The sequence below is a fragment of the Lepisma saccharinum genome, chromosome 22 (assembly GCF_977018435.1).
Source record: "Lepisma saccharinum chromosome 22, izLepSacc3.1, whole genome shotgun sequence".
Taxonomy (NCBI): domain Eukaryota; kingdom Metazoa; phylum Arthropoda; class Insecta; order Zygentoma; family Lepismatidae; genus Lepisma; species Lepisma saccharinum.
The window spans coordinates 33,832,148-33,846,998 of record NC_139250.1 but is presented as its reverse complement, the minus strand read 5'-3'; the positions used below and the strand labels follow the sequence as shown (position 1 = coordinate 33,846,998).

General features: G+C 39.1%; 1 protein-coding gene across 1 annotated transcript in view; it reads left to right on the top strand.

Annotated features, from left to right (window-relative positions):
- The window catches only part of LOC146004811 (sialate O-acetylesterase-like), a 47,751-nt gene that overhangs the window by 14,231 nt on the left and 18,669 nt on the right, over positions 1-14,851 (top strand). The window contains exons 5-6 of the mRNA XM_083143838.1: positions 292-378; positions 6,841-6,979. Of these exons, the coding sequence (XP_082999964.1) occupies positions 292-378; positions 6,841-6,979 (226 nt within the window). The remainder of the gene's footprint in view (positions 1-291; positions 379-6,840; positions 6,980-14,851) is intronic.

The following is a 14,851-nucleotide window of genomic DNA, read 5'->3' as shown; positions in this document are numbered from 1 at the left end:
ATAAAAAGTACACACATATAGGTCTCAAATGCTCGCTTCCAATCAAGGCGTTATGTGGTCTGCCTAACTCAGCGGTCGAAAGTGGATTTTAATAGTAAAATTTCAATGGCAACTTCTACCACCGCCGTAGAATTAGGCAACACGCATAACAGGGAAGCGAACATTTCAGGATATAGATGCCCCATTTTTTATTGCCGGTGAGTGTACGTGGTTTTGACACTGCTAATACAATGACGCTAAAGCTCAATTTCGATTATGTGAGATATATGAAAACATCTGACTGTCTTTCAGGGAGAAAGCATTGAGTTGCAGGACGTCTTGTATGGAGACGTATGGTTGTGCAGTGGACAAAGCAACATGCAGTTCGCTATGAACGACGTAAGTACACTGATAAATATTGTTTCTTATATTGTAGAGCTTTTATTTTATATTCCCGATTCGCAATTCTAAAATCTGTTCTACTTACGGTAGAACTCCGTTGCAGCTGCTCACAGACACTGCTACACTGCTTTCTGTATGTCCTCCATCATCTGGTAGCGTTGGCCTCGTAGCTGTTTATTTACAAAACCGAACAGATTATAGTCGTAGAGTGCAATGTCGGGACTGTAGAGAGGATGAAGCAGAACTTCCCACCACATTATCCCCCCTGGTGAACTGAGCAGAGTGCGGGCGTGCATTATCATGTTGAAGGATGATTTTATTTTCAGTACGTTTATCCCGCAATGCACGACGGAGCTTGTGAAGTGTTTGTATATGACGGCGAGCATTTATGGTTTCCCCATGTTGAAGAAATTCAACCAGAATGCACCCCTCTGCTTTTCATGTTGCATTCCGTGGAAGCAATTCGTGGACTACTGCTCCCAGGCTGATATTTGATGTTCATGTTTCCTTCTTTAAAATGTTTTACTCATATAGTAACACTGCCAGCACCCATGCATACATTTCTCTACGCACTCTGAAGTCTATTGTGAATTTCAGCAGCAGGAATTCCCTCTTTAACAGCATAGTTCAGTTCACCGTAGCGAGCAGACGTAGAAAAATTCGCTCCCACAAACCCAACGTTGCCAAATGGGTATCGGCACGGAACAATGGAGAGCCTCCATAGGCTGCTTCTGCATACGTCTCTGTGTTACATCGACGAAGACGAGTGGACATGGATCGGAATATCATTTCAGTGGGAAGTGTTGTTTCATAAGTGCATTCCTTATCATTATGCTGCTCCTGGCACAGGGGATTGAAGCAAATCCAGGCCCCGAGATGGACGACGTCATGAAGATGCTGCGAGACCTAAAGGATGGACAGGCTGACCTCAAGGGAGAGATAAGGCATTTCCGTATGGAGCTAAAAAGCGGGATTGAAAAAAATCTCTGCTCTCGAAAATCAAGTGGTGGAGGCGAAAAGAGACGTGGAGCAATTGAGGAAAGACAACCTGTTTTTGAGCGAGAAGGTAGACTACCTCGAAGGACAGTCAAAGAGAAACAACATCATATTTTACGGCGTGGAAGAAAACACGGAAAGAAATGAAAGCTGGGAAGAATCAGAAGAAAAAGTGATTGCTCTCGTCAAGAACAAGACGGACGTGAATATTTCTCCAGATATGGTGGAGAGAGCTCACAGAATGGGCAGAGTGCGTGGGAGGAGGCCGATTGTCGTGCGTCTCAATTCTTATAAAAAGCGACAGGAGATCCTTAGGAAATCGAACCAACTCAAAACGATTGGTGTGGCGGTATCTGAACATTATTCGGACGGTGTGCAAAAAAAGAGGGAAAAGCTGAAACCTCATTTGGTGCAAGCAAGAAAAGATGGATCCGTCGCTCACTTGCGATACGACAAACTCGTCGTGAATGGAGTGGCGTACACGTTGCAACAGTGCATTGACTACGAGAGGGACAAAGCAGGACTCCAGATTTCGCCGGATTCCAAGGAATGTGTCCCGGGTGTCATTCCTGAAAGAAGATTAAATTTCCGTGACCCTCGAGTGAGTGAAAAATTTGGGGGGGAGAAAGTGAAAGTGAGTCCGTTAGAGGCAGTGGTGGGTGTTTCCAAGTGAGAGAGGGGGAGCGGGAGATCGGTGACCCGAACGGGACAGCAGGTAAGCACCCAGAGTGATATTTTTACCATCCTAATGCACAACATACAAAGCTTAACTCCCAAAATAGCAGAACTCGAAGTATTGATCAACACGATCGACCCGGAACCAGATGTAATATGCTTAACAGAACATTGGCTCAACAGTGAAAATATAAAACTTTTGAAAATTAGTAATTATAAAATAATAAGCGGTTTTTGTAGAGTGACATACCAACGAGGTGGTTCTCTAATTTTAGTAAAAAACTCTCTGCTGCCACATGCTAGACTACCTAACAAACTGTGTAATGAGTCCTCGGAATTAAATTTTGAATGTGCTGCTGTTACAATAGATAATTTGAACCTTGTCATACTTTCGGTCTACCGAAGCCAATTAGGGTCTTTAGAAATATTTCTTGAACGTCTTGAAAATGTGCTAAATAACATACCAAATATTCATAAGAAAAAGTATTAGTTTGTGGAGATTTCAATGTTGATTTTCTAAAAGACTGCCCTGAGCGAAACCGTTTGTTGACACTAACTTTATCGTATAATATTAACTATTTAATTAAAAAACCTACCAGAATAACATCTAATTCCGAAACTGCAATTGACAATGTTCTTACAAATCTCGATCACGGTGACATCTCATATGACATTAAGAACGGTCTCTCTGATCACACGTGCCAAATAATGCACGTAAAAACTACACGTGTTACCAAACAACCTGTTATGCATGAAAATAGAATATATAGTCAAAGAAATATGTACAAATTTAAATCTTTGATAGAAATAGAATCTTGGAGCCAAATATATGTAAGTCAAATAGACAGTGATGAAAAGTTCACAATTTTTACAAATACACTCTACAATATTTTTGACAATGCTTTCCCCAAAAGAAAAATACAAGCCAAAACTGGAAGGAGAAAACAATGGATAACACGAGAGGTAAAACAATATAGCAAAATAAAAAGATCCCTAATAAGTCAAAGTCAACGCACTCCCATAAATAAATCTGTAAATAAATTTTACATAAATTACTATAAAAAACAAATAAGAGATGCCAAACAAAAATATTATGCGAACAAAATTGTGTCTTCAAACAACAAAAGCAAAGCAATGTGGGACGTTGTAAATGAAAATACTGTAATGAAAGAGAGAAAAACAAATAACAATATAAAATTATGCACAAATGATATTGAAATAGACGATCCATTTGTAGTGTGTGAAACATTTAATAAATACTTCACCGAATTAGGAGATAACTTAGTAACAAATATAAATAATGCAAAAAACCCATTGCAACTTTTGTGTAACTCTAAACCGCGCACTCTAGAAAGCATGTTTTTAACACCAACCACAACAAATGAAATATCGAAAGAGATATGTAATTTAAAAGACTCAAAGGCTGTAGGAGACGAATTTCCAATCAGAGTAATAAAAGAAATCAAGGAGTTGTTAGCACCCATTTTAGAATATCTCTTTAATGAATGTATCGCGAATGGTATCTTTCCCACTAAGCTAAAAATAGCAAAAGTCAACCCAGTATTTAAAAATGGAAGTAAAAACATGGTTCAAAATTACAGACCAATTTCATTACTACCTGTGCTAAGCAAAATTCTAGAAAACTTACTAAAACGCCGCCTTCTACAGTTCCTTAATAAACACAACATACTATCAAAAGAACAACATGGATTTATTGAAAATAAAAGCACAGTAAGTGCAACACATACATTAATCGAAAACATCTTGCAAGGTATAAACGATAAAAAATTAGTTCTCGGAATATTTTACGACTTGACAAAAGCCTTTGATTTAGTAAACCACAAAATATTAATTTCTAAAATGGAACACTATGGGATAAGGGGTAACGCGCTTGAAATTATGAAATCATACTTATCAAACAGAATGCAATGTGTTGAAATTAGCCACGAAAGAGAAGGAAACGTAAGAAAATACAAATCCACTCTAAAGACATTAAAATATGGAGTTCCCCAAGGATCAATATTAGGCCCACTACTTTTTCTTTTGTACATAAATGATTTACCATTTAATATACAGAATACAAAGATTTTGTTGTACGCAGACGATACTAGCGCAATAATAAAGGGAAATGATGTGAACGAGTTAGAAGCCAACATTGAAAAAACAATGGAAGAAATGAAATCTTGGTTTGACAGTAATAAATTACTATTGAATGAACAGAAAACAAATTACGTGCTATTTCACACAAAACAAAACAATAAAATTAAAGATGTAGTAAAGAATAGCCATCTTCCAATAATATTAGTTAGAGAAACAAAATTTTTAGGAGTTACTATAAATGAAAATCTAAATTGGTCAAACCACGTAAAAATACTTGTTAAAAAACTAAATTCCAAAATATTTGCACTGCGGTTATTAAAACAAACACTTCAAACAAATTCACTAATTCAGGTATATTATGCAATGTTTCATTCACTAATAAATTATGCAATAGAATTTTGGGGGAACTCACCGGCAAGTTTAGAAGCATTTAGAAAACAAAAGCAAGCCATTAGGATTATAGCAGGTATAAAGCCTAGCGAATCGTGCAAAACGTTGTTTAAGAAATTTAAAATATTAACCCTCCCTTCTCTGTACATATATGAAATGTCATTATATGCCAGAAAAAATATTGCGCTGCGAAGTTCAATAGAACACACATATGACACCCGAAATAAACAGCTCTTAAAGCCATACTTCACCAGGCTAACATTAGTTCAAGAAGGACCCCAACAGATGGCAATTAAAATATTCAACCATTTAACAAATGATATAAAAGCAGAAAGTATGACAAGTTTCAAAAATAAATTAAAGAAACTATTAGTTAATAAGGAATATTATAGTGTTAGTGAATATCTAGATTGTAAATTATAGAAAATTTGTAATTATATATTTTTCTTTTATATGAACTGTACTGAACCCTCCAAATACCAATGTATATGGTTTATATGGAGTAATAAAAATTGAAAAAAAAATTGAATTAATAAAAATTGGAATTCAATCACAGCACGTTGTCGAAACGAAACATCACTGCCAGCCATTTTTAAACAAATGACTGCGCTCACGCGATTGAAGCTAATGACGTCACACTACCTGGACACGTCCAGTAAAGTCTATATTTTGTGATGATTTACTTCGTCTGCGTGTATTCATGGATTCTGATTTTCTTTTTAATGTTGCTCATTACTTTCAGTGTACCCCTTGTACAATAGAGATACTAAGGGAAGTAATTAAATACAGTAAAACCTCGTTAATTCGGACACCGATAAGCCGGACTTCGCTTAATCCGGACAGGCAAAAGCGCCCCCCCCAAAGAAAAGCAGAATGTAAGGTTTTGAATGTGGCTATAAGTCGTCAACAATGGCATTCGTCATATTGCTCCGTAACGGCCAAGAATACGTACATCCAAGTATTGCTTTACATTTTACTGTACTGTATAGTGCATTTAGGCCTATGTCCTTTAAATACACCATAAACGGAGTTTTAATGACTTTCTACTGTTCTTTTAGGTTATTTCAGTTAATCCGGACTTTCGATAAACCGGTCAACTTAACCCCCCCCCCCATTAGTCCGGATTAACGAGGTTTTACTATAGGTCACAAACTTATGTGGAATAGTTGAAAATAGTAGTGTGTAGTTTCTAAAGGTGTCGTTAGATGGCAGCACTATCCACCTTGATGAGATTCAGTTAGCAATCGCTCGGTAACAAACTCACTCATGGGTAGCTCAGCTTAAAATGTCGACCGTGCTCGAGGAGTGTATGTTAGTACATCAGGCGTGCTGTTGTGCGTTTTTTTTGTGAAATGTGAGACCATTTTAGGAGGATATTCGCTTCAAGGTCTTGCACCTTTCGAACACGGCCATAGCTAGAGGAGAAGGTCTAAATATGGGCGAAGGTTTAAATATGGGTTTTGGAGTTATCAGTGCTTTCGGGTGCTGCAGCCTGGCAAAGGCTATTGGAACTGGTTATCTGTCAAGGACAAAGGTTGCGGCGCCAATTCTCAAGAGAAAGTGGTGGTTAGTTTTGGCCTTGGACGCTGTTATAGAATTGCGACCTCCGAAAACGTTTTGCAGGTACGTTTTAACTCAGCGTTTTCTGAATTCTCATCTGCTTTGTACAGGTTATGATATTAGTGGTACATTAAAGAAATGTGGGCTTTTATAATGCCATGATTTGTTTGTGATATATGTACCACAGAGAGTGAAAATAAATTGAAGAAGAAAAAGCGTGATGGTCTAAATATGGGCTATGACATGAGGTCTAATGTTGAGATCATATTTTCAACAAATATTTGGATGTTTTTCTTAATTTCGATTTTTCCCATTCCGCGTGATTTTCAAAACAACAGACTATTCATAAATTTATATTTTATAATGTTTTAGCGATAATTGACTGTTTTTGTAAAATTGTAATTGTTTTTTATGATATTGCCACTAGTAGCCCATATTTAGACCACAATTTTGAATTACATCATTTTACAAATTTTTGGAAATTGCTCTTGTAAAAAAAATTGAGACCTATACGTTAACATGCTATTACATTTAAGTATATATTTCTTTGATATGCATTTTAAAGGCAGGTGCTGAATATATTATTTTTCCCCTCCGAAAGTGACAACATAATAAAAAGGGGGCCCATATTTAGACCTTTTCCTCTAAGTGTATATGCATTGAAAAACAAGAATTTACCTTAATCTTACACTTAAAAACCAGAAAAATATTACAAATCACTTACTTGTTCATTCTCAGATCTACAACTCAACTGAGGAGATTTCTGAAGGCTCGGCTTACACCAGCGTTCGATTCATGTACGTGGGAGACACATACTCCGAAACTCCGTTGGAAGACCTTGACACTATTTGGATACCATGGGCAGTTCCGACTGCAAGTGAGTTTACATTATTATACCTCCATGCTTTTCTTTATTATAATTTCATAAATACGCATAGTTATTCATGTTATGAAAGTGCACAGATTTATCATGTAAAGGTATCACCAAAAAAAAAAACAGCCATATAACTTAATGAGTTGTTCTTATGCCCAAATGAAAAGGAGACTACGGTTATATCTAAAGAACATCATATTACAGAATATTTACATTACATAATATGTGAATTACAGTTAATGTGTAACATGATACCTACACATGATTGCCATTGATATTGATACACTGATCCCAGCGCGTAGAAAAGGAGTGGATGGCTTCAGTGTAGAAACTCCTGGGTTGCTTACGGATACACTTTTCCACGGTGTTCTGCCTTCCTTGTCAAAGGTGAACCGTTGACCTTTCAGTGATTGTTTTAAGGGGCGGAAGACATGGGAGTCACAAGGGGGAAATATCGGGGCTGCACGGAGGATGTGTGAGGACTTCCCATTGAAATGTTCCCAGCAGGTCGAGCGTCATTTGGCCAAATGTGGCCTAGCGTTGTCCTGGAGCTCTCCACCTTCTGCGTCTCTGACAGATGCTTGGACACCCATTGTGCACAAAGTTTGCCATAACTCAGCTTCTTGTGGATTATGTGTTCCACAGTTCCCTTGCTTATCGACAGTTTAGCAGCAATTTCACGTGTGGTGATCCGACGATTCTGTCGAATGAGATTATCCACAGCAGCAATCGTTGCAGGGTTGATGACAACGTGCACTTCGCCGTGGTGCTTTCGCATAATGCTGACACCAACGGAATATGGTGCAATGTGCGAGACACTACTCTCCGTAAACGTCCTTCATCCTGCGAAAAATTTGTGAAGCATGCTCGCCTTCTGCGTGAAGAAATTGGATTACAGCTCTCTGCGCTGATCTGGAGGAATCTATAATGCACCCGTCTGCTCGAAACAACTCTCGCTAATCGAGGAAACAGCAGGCGAAGCCGTTCGCTACACCTGCAAACTGGGACAAACACTGCGCCAGCTATCAGCAAACACATTTACCTTTTTCGATTAGATACAACGCCGCTACAGCAATGGTCTCCTTTTCATTTGGGCATACCATATACATTTGTGTAGATTTGAAAGACGAAAGTTTGAAAACCGTTTGTTCAGGTTCTTACAAGTCCGGTACCGACCTTACCTTTGGTGAACTGGGTAAAGAGAAGAGGTCTGTGCTCTGAATGGTCGTAGAAGGGAAAGAAAACTTAGAATTACGCTTATGGGAATATTATTTAGTCGTTCTCTTGGAAATTCGCGATTAAAATTACCACCTGAGCGCTAGAGTCGCTTCCAATATGGCCGTTCTATGTAGGATAAAGGCCGAGCCACACGGAACTGGATATCAAGTTAGTTGGCGATGAACTGGCTACCTGCCCGGATGTGATGGCTGTCTGACTGGCTGCTTGACTGGTTTGGAGGAATAAGACATGTTCTAATTGCTACTGTCTTTCCTCGACTGGATTCTGTGGAACACCCAATCAGAGCAAAGTTTGCCAATGTGAAGATAATCTGTGAGTTTGCAAAGGGGAGTTTTTTGTCTGTGGTTTCTGAGGGTTGGCTGTTTTTCTTAGTTTCTCGAGATATGACGTGCAGTGCATTCGTGTTCAGTTCATTAATATTTAGGTATTTATACAAAGCGATGGGATGTGTACGTGACAAATATGAGTAGTCGAAAATGAAAATCCTTATTATTACAAGTGTATTCAATTAAATGTTCAATTTTTGAAAATTTGTGAATGAACCCTGCAAATCTCATGGATGAATATGCATACCCGAGTTGATTAAAAAGCTTGTTCGCTACGCGTTGATTACCATACTTTTTTCAAACCAATCTCTAGTCCATACTTTTCCTTTATAATTTTTAATAAAAGCAAAAAGCAATAATTGTCCAACAGCATTCTTCAAATTGCTCGTCCATCTTTACAGATTGTCTGCTCTGCGCAATGTCTTATGGGAACAAAAGACAATCGACAAGTACGGTAACAAGTATCGTGTGAGACGGAGGCATTCCTACTGGAAATCCAGTCCCGTGTGATTCAGGCTTAAATCTTTGTTTACATTCAGAAGTAGTACGCAATAGCAGCGTGTTGTCAATTGTCATGGCTGGTATGGAAAAAACGTTTAAATTACGCGATATTTTTAAAAATTGCGAATGCGATGTGAATTCCAGGAACTAAAAAGAAGGTGAAGTTGTGCTCTAACGAAACATTTAATTAAGATAGGCGCCATCGTGGAGGCCCTGGAATATTTGAAAATAAATTTCTAGGAAGAATAAGCCACTAAGTAAGCCAATTTCCGACACAAGTATTTAGACAACAACAAAGTAAACCACGCGAATGCTCTACACTCTGTCTCGGGTATCTGTAAAGCAAGGCCCGCATAACGGTAGATAAGGGAGAAAGCGACTGGGAGGAGCAAAGCAGTGCACGCCGCTAGAAACAGTTGCAGCTGCGTTTCTCGTCCACGCATTCAGTTCCGCTCTCCGTGTTCATTGGTCGAGCCCTACTTGAGCACAGTTGTTTTCGTTCCTTGCTCCAGAGATTGTACAGAAGGATTTCCAGAAGATGTGGTTTTTCATAATTTAGAATATCGTAGCGGTTTCTCGAAAGAAGAAAAATGGTCGAAACGTTCTTCGCTGTCGTAGGCGAAAGGTCCAGGGGAACGCCTATTGCATTGAAATGAAGCAATATAATTTTTTTGTCAGATTGGATTTGCCCTTTCATCTTTTGGCCAATATGCGCATGAGGCCCGCTGTGGACGGAAGCATATCCTTTAACATTCTTGTTAGCATAAATGCTATGTAAATGCTTCCAAAAATCTTATAGCATACAGTACATTTCATTTCATGTAACATTTCTGTTAGATTTGCGATTACAATGTACGTATAATCTGTACAAAGCACGAAAGGCACCATCTATGGTGAGTGCACGATGTTTGCAATTGAAACAAGTAAAATATTCTTCCATACGTGTACTGTATATGTTATGTTTTGGGTTCTCTCTGTTCTTCGGTTATTCAGGAAATGGAGTAAAGAATACGACTGAAGTTTCAACACAAACAAAAGTGTATAATTCACCAACACAATAACAGAATTATTACAATAACTTACATAATGGTATAAATGCGAGAAGCCTCGTCATGAACGACGGCTATGACTTTTCATACATACTCGACAGGAAAAATGCACAGACTGATGACGAACAACATTTAATAATCAGGTCTGGCGTTCAAGTTCAATTGGTATACGACACTCTCCCCCCCTTCGGCTGAAGAGACTCCCGTTTCATGGAGTTTGCCCATAGCGGTCAGGCGGTCGTCTTGGTCTCTGTGATCTCCTAAGCGGTTGATTGTCGCAGGTAGCATTTGGATGTTCCACTAGATCTTCAGTAGCAGGTACTGGAAGATAGTCCTCCTCTCTAACAAGAACTAGGTTGTTTCTGTGCTGTCGACTTTGATTTCGGACAAAGGTGTCTTCTCTAACCTTGTCGGGATACCTCTTAATCTTCGTGAGATGAACAACAATCATGTCATTATCTACAATAACCTTCGCCATCTTCCGGCCCATCAATTTAACAATTTCGCCAATTTTGTACTTGGATCCATGGCTGAATTGTTTTTTGTGACGTTCCACAAGTACCTTTTCCCCTGGCATAAACGGAACGGGACTAATAGGCTGATTCTTGGAACCATTAGACGTGTCAAAAGCGGAAATGTCTGTTCTTGGCCGGAACTTGAGCAAACGTTCTGCTGGACTATACCCGTGCACTGGAGTATTCCTTAATCTGCCTAAAAGCTCAAGAACGAACTTGTCCATCTCTCTCAACGTGATGCATGAACGATTTGAAAAGTTCTTTTCTAGTAAGTTCTTCACCACCACAACATTCCTTTCAGCTAGACCATTTGATTGGGGGGTGTACGGAGCTGAGTGAAGAAGCTTGATATTCCTCTTTGAGCAATAAGAGTTGAACTCTGAAGATGCAAATGGTTGGCCATTGTCAGTTACATAGGTTTTCGGATATCCAAAGCATGAAGAAAATTCATCTAAATGACCAATCATGGTGTCAAATTGCATATTCTTCACTCTCCATACCGATATCCAATGAGAATAAGCGTCAACCAGCAACAGGAAATTCATGTCTGAGAAATGGAAGAAATCAAGATGAACACGCTCAAAAGGCTGCGATGCAATAGGCCACGTTTCGAATGCGGTACCCGGTACGTTGGGCCTGTTATTGTATCGCAAACATGTGTCACACAAAGACGTAACCCTCTCAATATCTTCGTTCATCGTGTTCCAGAAGAACGATGAACGAGCTATTTCCTTCATTTTGCATGTTCCCTGGTGGAATTTGTGCAACAGAGATAGGACACTTTGGATACAAGATTCAGGTACTACCAGTCTTTCGCCCACGAAAATACATCCCTTCTGTATGTGGACATCATATCGCCTGTCGAATATTTTCCTGATAGGATGACTTTTTGTTCTCCCTATGGATTGTGGCCATCTCCTTTGAACATATTCGAAGACTTTAGAAAGCTCAGGATCACGTTGTGATTCCAGCGAAATGCGCGTCAACACCGAAGATTCAATAAGATTAAGGACAACCGGCTCAGCTGTCAACTGACATGCGAAATCATCATAATAATCACGAACTGGATCATCTGCAACACAAATTCTAGACAATGCATCAGCCAACTCAACATGAGGCGTGTAAACAGTTTTGAAGTCATATTCTTCCAATACTAACTTCCATCTGTTGATTCTGCTGATGGCTAAAGCAGGCAGGTTACTTCTAGGATCCAGCAGGTGAGATAAAGGTTTCGAGTCGGTGAACGCAACAAAATATCGTCCAATGAGATACTTGTGAAAGTATTTGACTCCACGGACTAATGCAAGTGATTCCCTTTCCAATTGAGTGTAGTTCCTTTCCGCAGCGGATAATGTACCGGCCATACACATGATAGGCTTTAGGACTCCGTTTATTTTGTGCATTATGGCTGCTCCCGTAGCTGTAGGAGATGCATCTGACATCAGGTATAAGTCCTTACAAGGATCATATACTGTGCGTACTAAGTCCTTAGATAGCAGATCCTTAACATCCTGGAATTCCTTCTGATGAACATCTGTCCATGACCAGCGCACCCCATTCTTCAACAAATCATATAAACTGGCAACACAGTCAGCTAGGTTTAGCAGGTACGAAGCGTAATACATTTTTTGATTTGATTTGTTGTTTTAAGTCCACTTTATGCACAGTAAGGCTAATCGGGACTGGACCTACAGTTTAAAGTGGGATCCGAACCACTTGTGCCTCCACCGGGTATCGAACCCGGGACCCCTTGATTACAAGGCGACGACGCTACCACTGCGCCATCGGGAGGCCCCACGAAGCGTAATACGTGACCATACCGAGAAATGACTTCAATTCGCCAACATTAGTGGGTGGCTTACACTGAATTATTTTATCAATGTTTTCTTTCAGAGGACGAATTCCCTCATGTGAAAGAGAATGGCCCAGATACTTCACATTTTGCACAAAGAACACAGACTTTTGTTCATTTATGCGGACGCCATAACCGGAGAAAAGATTCAGCACCTTTCGTGCGATATCATTGCACTCCTCAAGAGTAACTCCTCCTACTAAAATGTCGTCTTGGAAAATGGAAACCTTTTCTACACCCATCAATATCTGCTCCATCGTGGCTTGGAAAATGGCACTGGCAGAGTTTACTCCGAAGGGAAGCTTCAACTGTCTGAATAACCCGAATTCCGTGTTGAAGACAAGGACCTTCTGTGCCTGTAGAGATAGACGTAACTGAAGGTAAGCCCTTCGAAGGTCAAATGAAACGAACCAACTACAACCAACCATCTTGTCGAAGAGGTCCTCTATTTTAGGTAACGGATGTCCCATCTTCCTAAGTTGCGGATTTACAGTGTTCTTGTAGGACACATACAGCCTTAATTCACCGTTTTTCTTACGAACAACAACAAGAGGAGAACCCACGATGATCATTTGATAGGTTCAATTACTCCGTCACTAACCAACTTCTGTAATTCATCCTTGACTGGTTCCTTAAGCGAGTACGGGACGTCGTAATATCTCTTGAACACTGGTGCAGCATCGTCTTTCAATGGCAAGTCTATCTCGAAGCGCTTAATCGACTTGGACATGTCACCATCAAAAGGTATAGGAAAAATCTTTCCTTAGATTCGCAACCAGTTCCTTTATTGCTGATGATTCAACAGTAGTTGCAACCATCTGAGGAACATGTGAAACAAAAATGTTTCGCCATTCAGGCATGAAAATGTCAATCCAAGACAAACCCATAATCGCACGATTCAATTTTGTCTTTACAACAATCATATCTAAGTTATGTTTCATTCCTTGAAATACAACTTCAACGTTAACTTTTCCTAAAACACCAAGATTATTACTATTTGCTGCTTTCAAGATGATAGGAAAATTGTGTATAGTGCAACCTCGCAATTAAGACTCAAATTGTCTACTGTCAATTAAAGTATAGACAGAACCTGTATCCACTAGGAATGTAATCTTAGAATTGTTGACTTGTAAGTCGATAAACAACGATCCCTGTGTATGCCAAACAGATTCACGTTCTTTAGTAACGAAAGTAGTGAAAATTTCTGGACACTGAGCGTTACATTGGATACCAGCGGCGCTGTAATCAACAAATTCGTTCTTAGATTTTTCTTCTTGAATATCTGCAAATTTGTAATCTATGGGAATGCACGGCACATTAAAATCTGAAAAATGTGATTGCTTGAAATTGCTGTGATTGTTTGGTACAATCGTAGGTTTTGAATAAGCTGGAACATTGATAGATCTTTCATTGATACGTGTGTTAAGCACAATGTTTGTGTTAGAAACCAATTTGTTTTTGCTAGAATTGTTATATTCTCTCTTCTTGCAGGCTGTCAAGAAATGATTTTTCTTTTTACAATATCTGCAAGTAGCCCCGAAAGCCGGGCATTTCCCGTTAGGATGAAAAGAATTACAATTACCACACGGTTTACCAGAATCATTGTTTGATTTGTTACCAATATTCCTTGTATCAGCTTTATTTTGTCTGATATTCATCCGAAGATTGCCCTTGTAACTGTTTTGTATTCGCGAAGTGAATTCAGTCGGAGTTTCAGAATATTCCACAGCATTCTTTGAGTGACTTTGGTTAACAATTCTCTCATTTAATTCTAGCTCGTTGAGATACATGGCCGTATCTATTGCCTTTTTCAAAGTCAAATCAGGATCTATTTCTAACACGCACACTTCTCATACCAAGAATAAATACGTCGTGACACATTGAATCGATGAGATCACCAAAATCACATTTTGAGGCCTGCTCTTTGATTTGCACAATGAAATCAGGAATGCTTTGATTATCTTTCTGTTTAATAAGAAAAAACTTATGCCTTTCAAGTACGAGATTCTTCTTGAGCTCATAATGGCGGATTAATGTTTGTTGAATTTGAGCAAGACTGAGCTCTGATATTGATTTAGGTTGTATGAGATTGTATAAATCAGCATACGTTCTGTGCCCTATTGCTGCTAATAGAACATGTTTAGCCTTATCATCGGGAATGTCTGAAGCTTTGCAGAAATGCTCGAATCTATCGAAGTATTGTTTAATACTTTCCTGCTCCCTGCAGAATTCAGAAAATTGAGACAACTTTTGCATTGTGTACAGAGATTCTTACCTCCAACAGACAGCTTGAAGAACAATCAAGAAATATGTAAAATTACGAGAAGTAAGTATCAAATGAAGTTCCCAAGATCCTCGTCGCCATTGTTATGTTTTGGGTTCTCTCTGTTCTT